Source organism: Lipotes vexillifer, unplaced genomic scaffold (genome assembly GCF_000442215.2).
Source record: "Lipotes vexillifer unplaced genomic scaffold, Lipotes_vexillifer_v1.1 scaffold977, whole genome shotgun sequence".
Lineage (NCBI taxonomy): Eukaryota > Metazoa > Chordata > Mammalia > Artiodactyla > Lipotidae > Lipotes > Lipotes vexillifer.
Genome location: NW_006783088.1, coordinates 2,511,344 through 2,529,242, shown reverse-complemented (window position 1 = coordinate 2,529,242; position 17,899 = coordinate 2,511,344). Strand labels below are relative to the sequence as shown.

Genomic DNA, 17,899 nt, shown 5'->3' with positions numbered 1-17,899 from the left:
ACTGCCTCCACACACCCTCCCCCTGCCCCCGCTCAGGTCACATCAGGAATATCAGTTGCTACACAGAAAGAAGCTAATTACATGTGACCTACTCTAAGCAAGACCCAATATCAGGGAAGGTCATTTGTCCCTCACAGTCCGGAGGGAGGAATTCTGTACACAAGGATTGTCCACATGGGCAAAACTTACCATCCCTTTTAACACCGAAATCCATTCTTTTCTTCCATTTTAACCATATTTAAACCTCATCTCATGTTCCTGGACCTTCTTTAAAAGGGGACTGGGCACACTTTCCCTCTCTCAGGGCTCAGAGATCCACGTAGGGGGTGTCATGTTTGGGCTTCCCCAGTCTGAGCCCTCGGGGCGAGGAGGTGTGTGTGGGTGTCTGCCCCAACACGGATGGCCCCAGAATCTGGATTCTCTGAGGTCTGCAGGTTGCTGAGAAAAGTTCCCTCACTCCCGGGCTGTCGGCCACCTCTTCTTGCTACTGTTGGAAGCAAGAAGCTTACAGGTTTCCCTGCTCATCTTTCTCTGGCTCTCCCCTGCTGTGCGCCAGAAGCCAGAGCAACCAGACACTAGGGTACGTGGGAGGAGTTCACCCGCATCAGGGTCCTGCCAGCATGGATGTCGTGAGGATGCTCTGTGGCCAACGGGAGCTCCGGGGCTTAATTCCTGCTCCTGACCAAGCTGCACGTTACCCCCTTCAGGACACATGAAACTTCCCACCTCACACTGCCATGGTGGTCCACGTGGGGTGGGATCAGGGATCCCACACAGGAAGCCTCGCTGTGTGACCTTGGACAAGTTATTTGACATCTATGAGCCTCAGTTTCCCAGTCTATAACGTGGGATGATATTAGATTCCACTTCTCAAGGTTACCATGTAATACAATGGCCTGAAAATCCAGTGTTGTTGTCATTGTTAATTAATATCACCATCACTGGGGTCATAATCTAAAGGTTATGAGTTTAAGCCTCATTGAGGCATTTGAGAGAAAGAATTTTTCAGGTGCAGAGGGCTTTTTTTTTTTTTTCCGGTACACGGGCCTCTCACTGCTGTGGCCTCTCCCGTTGCGGAGCACAGGCTCCGGACGCGCAGGCTCAGCGGCCATGGCTCACGGGCCCAGCCGCTCCGCGGCATGCGGGATCTTCCCGGACCGGGGCACGAACCCGTGTCCCCTGAATCGTCAGGTGGACTCTCAACCACTGTGCCACCAGGGAAGCCCGCAGAGGGCTTTGTAATGATTTATTCCTCTAAGAACAACTGAGGATTCGTTCTTTCCACCGGCTCTGACTCCTAGTCAGGCACGAAGTGTCATCTGTTCTCATGTCCCCAGCAACGAGCACTGGGTAGTATCCTTGGTAAATGCCCGATGGACAGATGAGAAAAAGAGAGATCAGATCGGGGGTGGGGGTGGGGGGGCAGACAAGGTGCGCAAAAAATTTTAAAAGAGACTCTCTGTGCCGCAAGAGGACTCACTGAGAATAACTTTAATAACTGGTATTCCTGAGGAAGCTGATGGGGGAGAGGTGTGGGTAGAAAGGGATGCTTAAAGAGGAAGGTTCAATTTACACAAACATGATGACTTCGAACTCCCAAGGAAGCACCCCTGGTACTAAGCAAGCTGACCCTTGCTGGGGCCAGACGCCCAGGTGGCTTTCCGGAGCCGGGGCTGGAGTCCTGGTGGGAGGCGAAGCAGGGGTGTGGGCGGGGGCTTGGAGGAGGAGGGGGTGGGCGGGGAGGCGAGGCCTGGCCCGCCCCAGTCCTGCCCCTGGCCCCTGGGAGCCTCCCCCCTGTGTCCGGCCGGGCGGGGCTTAATGCTATGGCCAGAGGGGAGGCCTGGCGGCCGGCGGGCTCGGGCTGCGCTCAGTGGGGCGGGTGGCGCCGCTCGGCCAGGCCCCCGCGGCCCAGCACCTCCCCACTGAACTGGTAGGTGAGCTTCTTCTTGACTTTCTTGACCTCACCGGTCTTGCCGTAGTTGCGAAGGGCGCGGGCCATCTTCTGGTAGGTCATCTTCTTGCGGTTGCCCTTCTGGATGCCCCAGCGGTGCGCCAGCGCCTCCTTGTGCTTGGACGAGAACTGGAAGGTGCCCTTGTCCTTGTCCACCCACCAGATGCTGTCCTTCATGTCGCCACTGCGCAGCAGGTCCAGCAGGAACTGGTACAGGCGGATCTTCTTCTTGCTGCCTGCGGCCGGAGGTGGTCAGCGCCCACTCGGGGACCCAGTCCGCCTCCCCCTGACGTGGGACCCCCCGGGGTGGTCTCTGGGGAAAGGTCACCAGCGAGCATGCGCACACCCACTGCCACGCTCGGCCTCGGCACACGTGCTCAGACACGTCCGCGGGGACAGACAGCCCCAGGCGCCCTCATTAAACACACGTGAAGACACATGTAGTCAAACACTCATGCACTCACACACACACACACACCCATACACATGCACTCAGCCCTGTGGCTTGACTGCCGAGCCCGTCGGCCTTGGCTGCAGTGGGTACGGGGCGCACGGACGGACCGGGTCACGGCTGGGCCGAGGCTGGGTCGGGGGTGGGACTGGGCCCCCTACCTGTCTCCCCGTGCAGGAGGCCAGGCCCTGGCTCCAGGCCGTCGGCCTCCCCGTCAGACACCTCCAGTGGGGGGCTCTGCCGCTCGCCCTCCTCCTCATCCGAGCTGGGCTGAGCCGGGGACAGGGAGGGGTACGGGAGGCACATCCGGGGCAGGTAGGAGACCTGGAAAGGCGGTGGAAGGAGGGCTGAGGTCACTGAGGGGCAGTTCAAAGCTCAGGGCTGCCAGGTGGGGGTCGGCTGCGTGAGAGAAGAGGGGATGCTGGCGCGGGGCAGAGGGATTTGGGAGAAGGCTGGGCACCCTGCAGGTCAGGCAGGGTCACCCCACACAGGGGGCAGGTTATGGGGACAAGGGGCCTCTGAATTCCCACCCATCTCCCTGGTTCGGGGCGGCGTGGCCCGGGGAAGGAAGCGCACGGACCCGGCAGCAGCCCTGGGGGTAGGAGGAGCTAGAGAGTCAGGCACTGGAGCGAACGGGGTTGGGTAGGCGGGTGGCAAGGGCGCCAAGAGGCAGTGGAGGTCCGTGAGGGTCGTGAAGGTCAGTGGAGGTCACTGGGGTTAGGGTCGCTGGGGAGGAGGAGGGGCCGTAGAGGTCAGTGGAGGTCAGGGCGCAGGGACTTGGGCGCCGGATCCGTGAGGGGTCAGCGAATGGGGGTCGGGAGGTGCCCAGGGCCGGGCCTTCAGGTTCGGGAGGATCAGTGGGGACGCGGGGATGATCTGGGCTCTGTCCGTGGTGGGGCGAGAGGAGATAAGGGGTGTGGGGTCACGGGGTCAGTGGGGGGGTCAGGAGGCGGCCGTTGAGGCTCTGGCCACCGTTGGCGCTGTGAGGCAGGAAGCCGAGTTGAGTAAGAGCCCGTGTCAGCTTCCTGCGAAGCGCCGGCCTCACCGCAGGCCGCGGGCTGGGCCGGGCCAGGCCGGGTGGCCCCGCACACACCTGGTGGCCAAGGCTGGCGTGGGTGGGCGCCATGGGTGTGTCGAGCACGTGCATCTGCTCCAGCTCCATGTGGCGGTAGAGCTGCTGCAGCTGCGGGGCCTGCACGCTCTGCAGCTCCGTGAAGTGGTTCTCGGGGAAGCTCTCGAACTCGCTGTGCATGTGGTGCGGGTGGAAGTCCCAGTAATGGTCTGCGGGGCAGGGCAGGAAAGGCTTATGCTAATTAAAGAATAATAATGCCAGGCCCGTGTCACCGTATAATAATCGCCAGACACCAGGCTGGACTGCAAGCTGACATTAATCATCTCACCCCCCACCCTGTTGTTTTCCGACCCCCATTCTATAGATGAGGATACTGAGGCTTGGAGGGGCTACATAGCACGCCTGCAGTCAAAGGCCTCATCAGTGGCAGAGCTGGGACCCAGGTCCGAGGCAAAGGCTTTGTTCTCAACAACCGTTCTACCCTGCCACGCGTGCGATCGCAAGGACGCAGGCTTTTGAGCCAAAGAGTCCAAATCCTGGCTCTGCCGTTTACTTTGTGTGTGACCTCAAACGCATGCTTGGACCCCTCTGGCCTCCGTTGACTCACCTATAAAGTGGGGATAACAGTTACCGGGAGGATATAAATGAGTTCACAGTTGTAAAACCTTCCAGCCCCAGAGCCGGCCCTTGGGGAATGTTGAGTCCCCTCTCCTCCCAAGACCCAGCAGCGGTCCCTGAGCTGACTGGCTGCCCACCTTCACAGCTCACAGCCTTGTCACACGGCCAAGGTGTGACTGCAAAGTCACAGGGCTGACATTCCTCACACGCCAGAACTTGTCTGGGCTCCCGGTGCTGCCCCCGCAAGGCCATGTCCTTGGGCAGCTCCACCTTTGTTCCAGCAAAGATGCGGGGACCCGAGGCTTTCCCAGAAACTCCCTGGTGGGTGCTTTCAGAGTCTGCGGCTTTGAGTTTGGGGAATAGCTACGTGCCACTGGGAGCCCTGCCTGGGACTGGAGCCGGCCTTCAACACGGTTTCTCTGGGCACCATTTCCAGGAACAAAAACTGCCACATGTCTGAGGACTTCCTGGGGTCCAAAAGAAGATGTGGTGATAAAGTGACAAGAGGGATTTTCTCGTGTGACCAAAGAGGGAGTGTACAGGGTGCTAAGCCAGGTTGGTGTCTCCAGGACAAACACAGGGCCCCGTAGGGGGCCCATCACCTGGCTGGTGTGCGTGCGTGTGTGTGTGCGTGCGTGTGTGTGTGTGTGTGCGTGTCTTTCTGTTTCTTGCTCACAAACATATACTCACACATCCCTAAGAAATGACATGTGTTGTTTTGGCTCTGCACTGGTTATCAGAAGACTCACTTTCGAATCTTGCTCTGTGGGGGCCTTGCTGTGTGACCCTGGACAAGATATTTTATCTCCCTGAGCGTCTGATTCCCCACTGCAAAAGTCAGAGACCCAACTGAGTGGTTACTGAGGTCCAGTCCACGTGTGGAATCATTTGAACCCACAATCCAGGCTCCCACCTCCGTGAAGCTGCATGGCATAGGAGAGAGAAAGTACATGATTTGGCCAGAGCTGGGTTCGAATCCTGGCTCTGCCACTTAGCCCTGAGTGACAACCGGGCAGGTCATTCTACTGCTCTATGCCTGTTGCCTCAGTTGCGAGATGGAGTTAATAATTACACCCATCTCGTAGGCTTGCTGTGAGGATTAAATGAGCTAATGCCCGCAAAGCACTTAGAACAGAACATGACACAGAAGAAGATTCCGTAGAACATTAACTCTCATCATCATTATGGTAATTAGTATTATTAATGTTTAATGCTCTCTTTCGAGAGCCTAAATCAGCACCTGAGCAAACAGCAGATGCTTTAATATGTGTGAGTTCCTCATCTTCCCTTGCTCCCTGCCACCTTAGTCTGTGGCCCAGAGAAATAGTTTGAGGGCCCTGACTGTCACTTTCTCCCAGAGGCTGGAGTTGGGGGCCCAGCGTTGCACTGAGGGCAGGGACTGGTTTTGTTCGCCTCTGTATTCCCAGTGCCTAGACGCAGTAAGCACTGAACAAACATTTCTGGAATGAATGAATGAATGAGTAAATCCTATCCTCTTAAGAACTCTGACTCTCCTTCAGAAAATTATCCAAATCTGAAGGGAAAACAAAACACAGCAACATTGAATTTGTACTTTCATCTTGCCATGAGTTAAGAAGACCCAGACATTCTCCACTTGCTTTGGGAGGGTTGGCTTTGTCTTTTAGCTCTTTGGGGCCCTGGGATTTGGTGAGTGGATCCAGGTTCCTCTTTAGCTGTAGAACTGTCCTCCAGCCCCGCTCCTGGCCCTTCCCATTTTTGCTTTCTCCTGCCCAGGCTCAAGTGCCCAGATCGTTATAGAATGCCGTGTCCTGCCCACCAACCCCACATGCTCACACCTACTCCAGTTCTGGGTTGGGGAGCCCCTGTGTTCTGTCTTTCTCTCCTGCTCCCCACTTCTGTTCTAGCTCCTCCTGAGACCCATGGGCTCACTCTGGTGGGCCCAGCCTGAGGCCAGCACTGTCCATAGCAGGTCTCAGTACACCCTCATCAGAGTCACTTTGGGGGCTGGAAAAGCCCCAGCCCACTGGAGACCCACGGAATCATCAGCGCCAACAGGAGACCTGGGAATCTGGCCTTTAAGAGGATCCTAAGGAAGTTCCTTGGCTCACTGAGGCTCTGGAACCCTGCCCCAGGGTCCCCTGAAAGCTGCAACAGAGATTCTTGGGCTACAATTAAGGTTTCAAAAAGCCCAATGGAAACCTTGCCTTTACCCTTGATTTGAGGGCTTAGGCATTTATGTAGCAAATGCTGTCTGTTTGGTAGGCAGAGACGTTCCAAGGATGGGGCCCTCTGAAGGAACACAATGCCAGGAGTCCATCCTAATGCAAAGGTCAGCACTCCTGGGCTCTTTGGACCTCATTTCTGGATGACTGTTCATGAATGCATTGCTTTATCCCTTTTCGTCACTTCAAGAGGCCACCCAGACTATCCGGCAACTTATGCCCCTTTAGCATGACTCTGCTCCTCAAAAGAATATAGTGTGCTTTGCATATCTGGAGATACCTCTGGACCCTCCCTTCTACAGCCTGTTAGGCACCCAACACATACTAGGCCTCAATCAATATTTGATTAAGTGACCAATAAATGTTAACTTTTAATGTGTTTTTTATGTACCAGGCACTATGCTAAGTACTTAGTCCACATTATCTCATTTAATCCTCACCTTAGCTCTGACAAGGTGGCCACTATAGTATGATCTTCCTTTTGCATATGAGGAAACTGTGACTCAAAGACATTAAGTCCCTTGTCCACAGACAGTCATTGGTAGAGTCAGGATCCAAACCCACCTATGTATGACTCCAGGAACTAAACTCTTACCACTATACCATACCACCTCTCAGGAAAAAGACTGCTAATGAAAGCTTTAAGTAAGGCCCTTGGTGACAGAGAGAATTTACAGGCTGCTCTTATCCATCTGTCTGTCTACCATCATTTACCCCTCATGCATTATTCATCATCCATCCATCATCCAACATCATCCATCCATCCACCCATCCATCATCCACCCATCATCCATCCATCCACCCATCCATCCGTCCTTCCACCCATCCATAATCCATCCATCATCCACCCATTCATCATCCATCATTTAATCCATCCATCCATTATCCATGCATCCATCCTTCCATCCATCATTGAGCCTTCATTCATCCAGCCAACAATTACCCATTTACCAAAATCTTTCACTTCCTCCCTGTAAACCAGCTCCCAATCTGGGATCAAAGTCCTGCCCACACATTTCTATTCTAACTCAATTTTTTGGTGTCACTAATACCTGCATGTCACTAGGACAAAAATAAAATGATATTTAAAACAACCCCCCGCCCCCCTCCCCCCCAACACACACAAAATTCAAGCCTTAAGTGTCATTCAGTTGACCTTTTCTCCTCAGAGCAGAAACCCCTGCCTGAAGCCAGGGCTCACCCCAGGGAAGGAGAAGTAAGATCAAGATAAGAGAAGGAAGATGAGGAATTAAGAACGCAAGGGATGAGAAGAAAACCTTCACAGGAAATCACAGACCGGTGGACGAGGGCTCCTTAAGCCCAGCCCTCCTGCAAATTGTTCAGACATGGAAACTGAGGGCCAGAGAGCAGAGAGTTCCGGGTCTCATGTTTCTTGTTACTTTCTACATCGTATCCTAACTATTAAGATTTTAGTTATTTCCCTTGTTACAAAGATATACGACCTGTGTTTTATTCGCTCTGCAGCACCCAGCAATGTGCCTGGCATGTAAAAGATGCTTAGCATATATTTATTAGATGTATACGTCAGTGGGAGATGCATGGAGGGTTTGATAGGGGGAAGGAAGAACACTTAGAAAGGTGAATGAATGGATGATTAGATGAATATGTGAATAAATTGGTGGATGGTCTATTGTATGAAAAGATGAATAAGTGTTTGGAAAGATAGAAGGACAAGAGAAAGGTCATACTTTGGAACTCCATTTCCTTCAACAATCCCACTGCAAATAGCAAATCCTATCATACCCGTTAGGATGGCTACTATCAAAAAACAGAACAACAAGGACCTACTGTATAGTGCAGAGAATTATATGCAGTATCTTGTAATAACCTATAATGGAAAAGAATCTGAAAAAGAATAGATATAACTCAGTGAATCACTTTGTTGTACACCTGAAACTAACACAACATTGTAAATTAACTACACTTCAATTTAGAAAATGGTTTAAAAAACAGAAAATAACAAGTGTTGGCAAGGATGTGGAGAAATGGAATCCCTGTGCAGTGTTGGTAGGAATGTAAAATGGTGCAGCCACTATGGAAAACAGTATGGTGGGTCCTCAAAAAATTAAAAATAGAATTACCTTATAATCCAACAGTTCCACTTCTGGGTATATATCCCCAAAGAATTGAAAACAGGATCTCAAAAAGATATTTTTATACCCATGTTCATGGCAGCATTATTCACAATAGCCAAAAGGTAGAAGCAAGTCACGTGTCCATCAAGAGATGGATGGATAAACAAAATGTGGTATAAACGTACGATGGAATATTATCCAGCTTTAAAAAGGAAGGAAATTCTGACCTATGCTGCAACATCGATGAACCCTGAGGATATTATATGCTGAGTAAAATAAGCCAGTCACAAAAAGAGAGATACTGCATGATTCCATGAATATGAGGTAGTTACTGTAGTCAACTTCATAGAAACAGAAAGTAGAATGGTGCTTGCCAGGGTCTGAGGGGAGGAGGCAATGGGGAGTTATTGTCCAATTGGTACAGAGTGTCAGTTTTGCAAGATGAAAAGAGTTCTGGAGATGGATGGTGGTGACGGTTGCACAACAATATGAATGTTTTTAATGCCACTGAACTGTACATTTGAAAATGGTTAAGATAGTAAATTTTACATTATGTGCATTTTATCACAGTTTAAAAATAATCATAATAAATAGCAAATTCTATGAGCTCTACCTTCAGAATCTATACTAAATCTGCCTGCTCCTTTTTTTTTTTTCCTTTTCTTTTTTTTTTGGCCATGCTGTGTGGCTTGTGGGATTTTAGTTCCCCGACCTGGGATCAAACCTGGGCTCTCAGCAGCGAGAGCACAGAGTCCTAACCACTGGACAGCCAGGGAAGTCCCTGTCTGCTCCTTTCTGTCTCTCTCACCACCACCCTTGTCCAAGCCACCGTCATCTCTCGCCTGGATTATTCCAGTGGTTTTCTACTGTGCTTTCCCCCGTTCCTACTCTTGTCTCCTCTCCATCTACTCTCTACACAGCTGCCAGAGTGATCTTTTTAAAAGCTTATTCAGTGGAACCACTAGGTATTGGGAGAAGATACTGAAAACTTCCAGAGAGACAGAACAAAACCAAACAGAAAAAAAAAAAAAAAACCAAAAACCAAAAAACACACCAAAAATGGTTACATTCAAAAAGAGGACATAGAATGACATCAGATTTCCTAAGAAAAACTCTAGTAACCAGAGGACAGTAGAGAAACGCTTTCAATTTCAGTGAGAAAAAAAATGATTTTCAAGTTAGATTTCTGTACACGGCCAAACTACTGTTAATCAAGTGAGAGCATAAAGACACCAGGTAAAACAAACAACAAGAACAAAACCTTACCTCCCATACATCCTTTCTTAGGAGAGTATAATGAGAAGAGTAATAAATCCTTATATAGTGCTCACTGTTCTAAGCATTTTAACTGTAGTAACTCATTCCTTCCTTACAGCAATCCTGTGAAGTAGGTATCATTAAGAAGAAGTTGAAGGACTTCCCTGGTGGCGCAGTGGTTAAGAATCCGCTCTGCCAATGCAGGGGACATGGGTTCAAGCCCTGGTCCGAGAAGATCCCACGTGCTGCGGAGCAACTAAGCCTGTGCACCACAACTACTGAGCCTGTGCCCTAGAGCCCGTGAGCCACAACTACTGAGTCCGTGTGCCACAACTACTGAAGCCTGTGCGCCTAGAGCCGGAGCTCCGCAACAAGAGAAGCCACCGCAATGAGGAGCCTGCGCACCGCAGTGAAGAGTAGCCCCCCTCGCGGCAACCAGAGAAAGCCTGCGTGCAGCAACGAAGACCCAACACAGCCAAAAATAAGTAAGTAAATTTATAAAAAGAAAGACGAAGTTGAGGCACAGAGGGGTGAGATGTCTTGCCCGAGGTCACCCCAGCCAGTAGTGAGGAGTTGGGATGTGACTCCCAGCAGCCTGGTTGCAGCGTGAGGGCTCCATCTCCCTGCTACACTGACCCTCAGAAACACAGCGACGAGAAAGTACAGGTAATCAAAGTACGCCATGTGGCTCAGCTGTGAGTAATATTCACATGGTCCTAATAACGGGAAATTCAGATACTGATTTAACAAAAGTTAGAATACAGAGGAAGACAAACACTGTATGACCTCACTTGTAGGTGGAATCTAAAAAAAAGCTAAATTCAGAAAAAGAGATCAGATTTGTGGTTGCTAGAAGTAGCGGTGGGGAGAGGAACAGGGGAAATTGGGTGATGGTCGTCTAAGGTACAAACTTCCAGGTGTAAGATAAATAAGTCCTGGGATGTTATGTACACGATGTCTATAGTTAACACTGCTGTGTGGCAACTTCGAAAGTCAAGAGAGTTTTGCCTAAAAGTTCTCATTACAAGGGGAAAAAAATTCTTTTGTAAGTATATGAGGTGATGGATGTTAACTAAACTTATGTGGTAATCATTTCACAATGTACATGTGTGCAAGGTCATTATGCTGTCACACCTTAAACTTATACACTTACGTTGTATGCCCATTACAGCAATAAAATGAAAAAGGAAAAAAGTTACTATAAGTATCTTGGTATATGTGGAGAAGTGTGAGTGTGAGTGTGTGTGTGTGTTATAAATACCTAGAAAGTCAAGTTCTCATCTTTCATAGTACAAGTGAATTGATGCCTCAAAGTAAAAAATCAAGCTAGATTCATCTCCACCTAGCATATAGAAAGTACTCAATAAATGTATGTGAATGAATAAATAAATGCTTTTCTAAGTCTCTATTTCAAATCTTCATATATACACTTACATAGCCCTGTAATAGAAAGACTGGAGAAATAGCTTTTATCTATCTCTGGTTGCTATGTATGCCATGGAGGAATGACTATGATAAGTTTATGTAAAAAGTAGCAGATTGCAGAACAGTATGATACTACAGTCCACTTTTGAATGGATAGAATATGCACATGTGGACGTATACACTTACAAACATACAGGATTATACATGTCAAATAAAATATCTGCAAGGATAGACCAAGGTGCTGTCAGGGAAGAATAAGAACGGGAAGAGGCTATTTCACTTGATATGCTGTTGTATTTTAAAATTGTTTGCAATGGGTATTTCTTGTTTTAATAATTAAAATTAAACACTTACAGTTTATTTAGATTTTTAACACACACACACACACACACACACACACACACACACACACACACACAAAGATTATTCAGATCATGTCATTTCCCCACTCAGAACCCTCCAATGGCTTCCCATTAGATGCAGGATAAAACCCAAACTTCTGCCATGGCCATCACGCCCTGGGTGATCTGCCCCCTGCAGACCCCTCTGGCTTCATTTTGTTTCTGCCCCCCTGTGCTCACTGGCCACTCTGGTCCTCGGGGGAGGTCCCCCCTGCTCTTGCACTTGCTGTTCTCTCTCCCTAGAACACCTGTCCCTACCTGCCTTGACATTCATGTTCCTTCCCTGCACTCAGATTTCCACTCAACTGCCACCTCCTCAGAGGCCTTCCTTGACCACCCAGTTAAAGTGTCCCCCACCTAGACACTCCGAATCACGTTACTCTACTTTCCATAGGACTTATTAGTACATGTCTGTTAGTTTGATTTTTCACTGTCTCTCTCCCTCACTGGACTGTAAGCTCTACAAGAGCAGTGGCCTTGCCTGGCCTGCTCATCATGGAACCTTTAATGCCTAGAACAGTTTCTGGCACATGGCATATAATCAGAGGTTATTTGGTGGATGGACAAATGAGGGGATGAGTGGACAAGTGGATTAGACAATAAGTGTTGGAAGGATGGGTGGGTGGCTGGTGGATGGGAGGGGAGTGGATGGATGGATGAGTGGGTGCCCAGCTGGCTGTCATCTGGGCCGTTGGAAAATGACCCACTTGATCTGTCACAGAACCTTCTGTGCTTCTCTACTCTCTCAGGTGCTTCATCCCTTCCGCCTGGGGGGATTCAGTAAAGCTAACATACTATGTCCTGAAAGTTTACTGGGCCTTGTACTCAGTATATTACCTCATATATTACATGTGTTAACCTCATTTAATCATTGCAACTCTGTGGAGTGTTTTCATGCCCTCAGTCTTATAGATGAAGAAACAGGGGCTCAGAGGGGTTAAGTCACTTGCTCCAAGGTTACACACTAGTGAGTGATGGAGCCAGGACTAGACCCAGGTCTGGCCCCAGTGCCTTTTCACTAAGCCTCACCACCTAAAAATACAGATGCAGAGGACATGCAGGAACAGGTGGGAGAATGTGCGGGTGTCTCTACTCTTGAGTCTTCAGAGAATACCTTCCAACAGATATTAAGAAGGGACAGAACAGATGGCCCAGTGGGCTGTGATGGCAGGGGTGTGGCGGGGAGGTGGGGGTTGTGAATAGGGACCAGAACACCTGGGGACACTGGAGGAGTCTATGAAGGGTTTGGGTCTGAAGGACCCAAATGGGGAGCTCACACATCCAGTTAGGAGTCATTCCTAGAGCCCTACCCCAGATATAAGGGATCTGCCTGATCACTGAGCCAGGAAAGCACTGGCTTTCTCTAAAGTGCTCACTCCATCAGCCCACCCCAGGCCTAGCTGGTTTCTAGATATATAAACCCATAGCACACCCATATCACAGCAGGAGAAAATGAGGCTTCAACAAACCCAAAAGAAATGCACCCAAACCCAGTGAAACCACGAAGGGGTCGGGCCAGAGGAGAAAGGATCCCTAATGCTGGAAGGGGTCAGAAGTAGCCCTGAGCTTGCTGGGACCCGAGCTGTCCTGCTGCCTGAAGCCACCAGAGGGCGCCAGTCCTCAAACAGGGACTTTCTCTGGTCCCGAACTGCTTGGTGGAAGGGTGTGGGCGCAGGTCTCTGGATCAAGGAAACCCAGCCTTTGACCCTGGCAGGCGGGGATCTGGGGATAGAGTTGGATGAGGGACACTCTCTAAATTGTCTGGATTTTCCACAGAGAGGATGCATTTCTTGTAGAATTATAAACAAGCTTAAACGGATGAGAAAAAGGGTATTTTTAAAGACTTTCTAGCCCTAGAGCTCTGAAAGAAGCCTGTGTGTTCCCATATGTGACCTTGAAGTACATCCACCACCTACTCCCAAGACACGGCTTCTAGGTATAGTCTTTATACTAGTTGTCAGGTGTGAGTTCCAGTTAAAACTGTTCGCAAGGTTTGGCATCTGGATGTGAGGGCCCTAAATAAGGACTCACCACAAATGGCATCTCTGGGTGTGGCCGTCAGGTTTAAACTGCCATAGATGTGCCAGCAGAATGGAGGTGTGAATGGCTCCCAGGTGTGGCCCTCAGGTGTGAAACCTTCCTCAGCTGTGGCACATAGCATGTCTGTCCGTCTGGGACTGCAGAAACCCCAGTGTCTGGCCTGCCCAGGTCTCAGACCCCCCCAAAGAATCCTCCAGTGAAGACCCGTTAACTGGGCCACCTGGCCTTTGGTTCAGAGATGTCCCATCACTATACCAAGATCCACCTCAGGTAACCTCTCTTATCTCCCTGCCCAGGTCCCAGGTGTTGAAGGCCTCTCTCTCCTCCCCTGAATTTGCTTCAGGATCAAGACTGGGCCTTGGGGGAGCACAGTTAGGCCCAGATGGAAAACGCCCCTGGCCCAGGCCCCATCTTCGCCCCCACCCTGAACAGACTGGGGGCTTCAGCCCCTACTGAATGAGGGAGTCCTCAGAGCCTTTCCTTCAGCTCAGCAGCTCTCACATAGGAGCGGTTCTGCCCCCGCAGGGGACACTTGGCAATGCCGGAGACATTTTTGGTTGTCATAATTGGCAGTACTGCTGGCATCTAGTGGGTGGAAGCCAGGGATGCTGCCAGATATCCTACAATGCACAAGACAGGCCTCACAACATAGCATTATCCAGCCCAAATGTCAATAGACAAATTCTGCTAGCCACACACAGCAGGGAGCGGGACTGCCCCAGCAAGGAGATGGGGGGCAGTGTGTGTGGGTGAGACAAGAACGGAGATGAAGACGGGGAATTGGGGGAGGGGAAGGTGAAAAAGCACTGGACCTGGAGCAGACCGACAGAGCTGGATCCCACTGACCGGCTGTGCCACCTTGTACAAGTCCCGTAGCCGCTTAGCTTGCTTCCTCGTGTGTAAAAAGGCCAAAAGGGCTGGACAAGAAGATAAACTTGGAAGAAGCTAACCCGTGCCTGGATACACCAAGGATGCTCCATAAATGCAGGCTGGGGCTGTGGGGTGTTGGGAAGCAGGAGTGTCGGGGGTCAGGATAGTGAATTCACATCCCCAAGAGCTAACTGGATCTCATTCTCAGAGTTCCAAAGAAGACCTGGGAATGAGGCTTCTTTCCCTTCTCCCCGGAACCCAGCCGTGCTCAGGTGTGCAGGCCAGGCTGGGGAAGTGGGGCTGGGCCAGGGCCCGGTACTCACCGCTGTGGCTCTCTCCATCACTGCTGAGATAGGGGTAATATTCATGCGTCTGGCGTTGGTAGAGATCCGTGTCATAGGGAACTAGATCTTCCGATGGCTGCTGAGAGAGGAGGGTGTCAGGGCTGGGAATGTGGCCGGGAGACCGTCTGTATCAGGCTTACAGCCCTCTCTCTGCTTGGAACTGGGAGAGGCCACAGAGAGTGGAAGAGGGGGACCCAGGGGAGCAAGAGCCTTGGCTTCTGCAGAAAGGGGGTGACAGGGACCCTGGAGGTCAGAGGTCAAAAGAGGACCAGGTCTGAGAGGACAGCCCAGCTGCTCTCCGTCACCTCACACTCATACTCACATTCCAGCGTGTGCCCGGATCCCAGCCTCACACACTCACCCTCTCACGGTCACACTGATATGCCTACACCCCCCAAATACATACATACTCCCCGTGACACACGTCTACCCACACTCCCACATGCGAACTCTCACCCCCTCGTCCACTCACAGCCCTCACACTCACTCTCGGGGGCACTCACACTTACACATGCTTGTCGTCACACACACACACCCCCATTATGCACCCACCTGTAGGCACACGCAGGGTCACTGGGATTAACGCACGTATCCACCCACTTGCCTGCAAGTGCATTAACCCACACATTCATACCCACGCCCTTCCTCGGTCACTCTCACTCCACCTACACACTCACCCCACGGCACACACGCTTGTCCTCCTGCTACAGCCCCGCCCTGACACCCACTCTCTCTCTTAGCCAGTGCCCAGGGCCAGCACCGTGACCAGTGGCCATTCACACTGATGGATTTTACAGGACTCACCCAGGCAGGGGCAGGTTTGGGGGCCTCTCCCTCCTCCCCCCTCCTCCCGACACCCTCCCTGGGATGCTCCCTGGTCTTCCTCCCCCGCACCCGCCCCACTGGCACAGGGAATGCACACCCGGAGGCTTCCCAGCAGTCATCAGGCCTTTCCTCCCCCGCACAGTGTGTGCCCGAGGATTGCACAACAGTAACTCCAGCCCTCAGGGCTTGGTTCGGCAACCAGGGCTGCCTTGGTAGCCCACCCTCCAAGGACCCACTCCGAGTAGCCCCTGGGCTGGGGCGAGGTGTGGGAGCCCAAGGGGATGTGCCTCCTGCCCCGCTCTAGCTGGAGTTCAGGGATTCAGAGGTCAAGGGTCAGAGACAGGGTGGCCGAACCCCAGGGCCTGTGGCTTTCTGGAGGCAAGGCTGGCTCTCCTCAGGACCACCTCTGTCACCACTGCCAGCCCCCAGGTCGGGGGAGGGTGGGCCAGGGCCAGGTGCCGACGGGCTGGCTGGTTCTGGGTCCGGCCCAGGGAAGAGCCTGACACTGGGCTTGGAGGCAGCGCAACCCCACAGCGGGATGTCAAGCCCGGGGTGCCTCCCCCAGGCTCTGAGGCCCGGCTGGGGTGGGGCGGGGGGGAAGGGAGCTGCCTCCAGGCCGGGAAAGCTGAGTCAGGTGGGCAGGTCCTGCCAAGCCCTTCCCGTCTCCCCCCAGGGCTCCCCACCCCTGCTGAGTTGGGACAGGGTGGGAAAAGGGAGAGGGGTCCTCTCAGAGGGGCCTGGGTCTGACACCTGCCGAAGGCTGCAACTGTCACTGAGGGCAGCAGCCGAGGGGGTCTGCCCCAGACGGCTGCCCTTCCCTCCCCGGGTTCCCCCGGGACCTGCTTCTTCACCTCCAGCCTCAGCCCTGCCCCCACTCCAGGCTCCCCCCTTGACCTTCCCCAGTTCCCACGCCAGCCCCAATCTCAGCCCCGGGGTGTCCCTGCCCTCTACTCCCTGATCCCCAGCCAGAGCCCACCCCTAACTGCGTGGCTAGTCTCTGCTCCCCTCACTGCTCCGGCCCAGCGCCTGCCCCGACCCCTGCCTCTGCCACTCAGGGCCCAAGCCCCAGACCTTTGGGTCAACAACCGTGTCCTCTGTACCAGGCCCCAGGCTGGCTGGTGGGGACCCAGGCTTAAGGCAGCCTCAGTCTCCAGAAGCACCCAGGCCACCTCTGGCCTCTTGCCGCCTGCCCTCAAGCCCGTACCGTCCTGGGGACTGGCATACCCCCCCACACCAGTCTCCCCATTTCCTCCGCCACCACCTCCCTGCCGCCACCCTCACCATCCTCAGCCCAGCACCCTGCTGTGGAGCTCCGGCCTGCCACCCAAGCCCCATCTATAAATAACCGTTCAGGCCCCGCCGATCACAGCTCCACCATGGGCTCAGCCCTCAGCCCGCCAGGGCACGCTCCGAGGAAGCCAATGGCCCCCTTGCTGGGTCTCAGGCCAGGAGCTCCAGGGAGGAAACACCAACTTCCCACTGATAGTGGGAGGGCAGCCGGCGGGCTGTCAGGCAGGCGGGTGGGCGTCCAAGGGCCACAGGTTGGGCTGGTGGAGGAGTCCCAATACTCACAGGGGGGACGAGGGGAAACCCTTCCATTTTGCACGCCTGTAACATCCAGCCGAGCTCCGAGCCGGTCAGGTCCCCTGCCTTGGTGGGGGCCAGTGCAGAGCCCTGGGGATGGGGCGCCCCGTCGGGGGCTGGACGGGCTCAGGGCGGGTACAGGGCTCAGGCCTGCCCCTTGAGCTACAGGAGCCCTGGGTGAGCCCCCTCCCTTGACATTGCAGGGCCAGCGCAAGTTCCTGATTTTATCGAAGGCCTGCCACTGGGAGATAGTCCCCTTGGGGTGACATCACCACCCCAGCCCGTTTGCATAAATCTCTTGCGCTACAGGAAGTCTCTGGCCGGCTGGGGCAGGTGGTGCTCCAGGGGCTGGCCTGGGAGGCCATGGGGGCCAGGCCCCCTGCCCAGAGGAAGCTGGGACTGTGAGGGGCGGCCTTGAGGGCTAGGGTGGGAGGAAGAGTGGGAGGGAGGAAGGCTGCCTCCACCACGGGAGGCCTTTCCTGCGCCCGGGCCCTGCAGAGGCTCTCTAACCTCTAACCCCTAACCCCACAAATACCTGCTTCTCTTGAGACCCCGACGTGGCCAACAGTCACTTCCTTGGGGTCAGAGCTGTTAAGGGTGGGTGGCCTCTTGCGGTCTCTGCTTTCTGGGGTCAGCCTGGCTGTCTGAGGGCTCTGATCCAGCAGAGTGCCAGGCCTGGCTCTTCCTGGGCCCGTAGGACCCCAACCCCTGGGCTCTATCCAGCCTGGGGCTGGGCTCCCGGGCAGGGTCCTCAGCACAGT

General features: G+C 52.9%; 1 protein-coding gene across 2 annotated transcripts; it reads right to left on the bottom strand.

Moving 5' to 3' along the window:
* Nucleotides 1-1,476: 1,476 nt before the first annotated feature.
* Nucleotides 1,477-17,392, bottom strand: SPI1 (Spi-1 proto-oncogene). Of its 2 annotated transcripts, none has more exons than XM_007455736.1 (5): nt 17,127-17,392; nt 14,709-14,805; nt 3,496-3,683; nt 2,564-2,726; nt 1,477-2,187 (listed from the first exon to the last, which is right to left on the bottom strand). In XM_007455736.1, exons 1-5 carry the CDS (start codon nt 17,169-17,171, stop codon nt 1,868-1,870), a joined length of 813 nt encoding a protein of 270 aa, XP_007455798.1. In that variant the 5' UTR covers nt 17,172-17,392; the 3' UTR covers nt 1,477-1,867. The 2 variants fall into 2 exon arrangements, with proteins under 2 accessions (XP_007455798.1, XP_007455797.1); XM_007455735.1 differs by having other exon boundaries at nt 1,481-2,187; nt 14,709-14,808.
* Nucleotides 17,393-17,899: the final 507 nt, after the last annotated feature.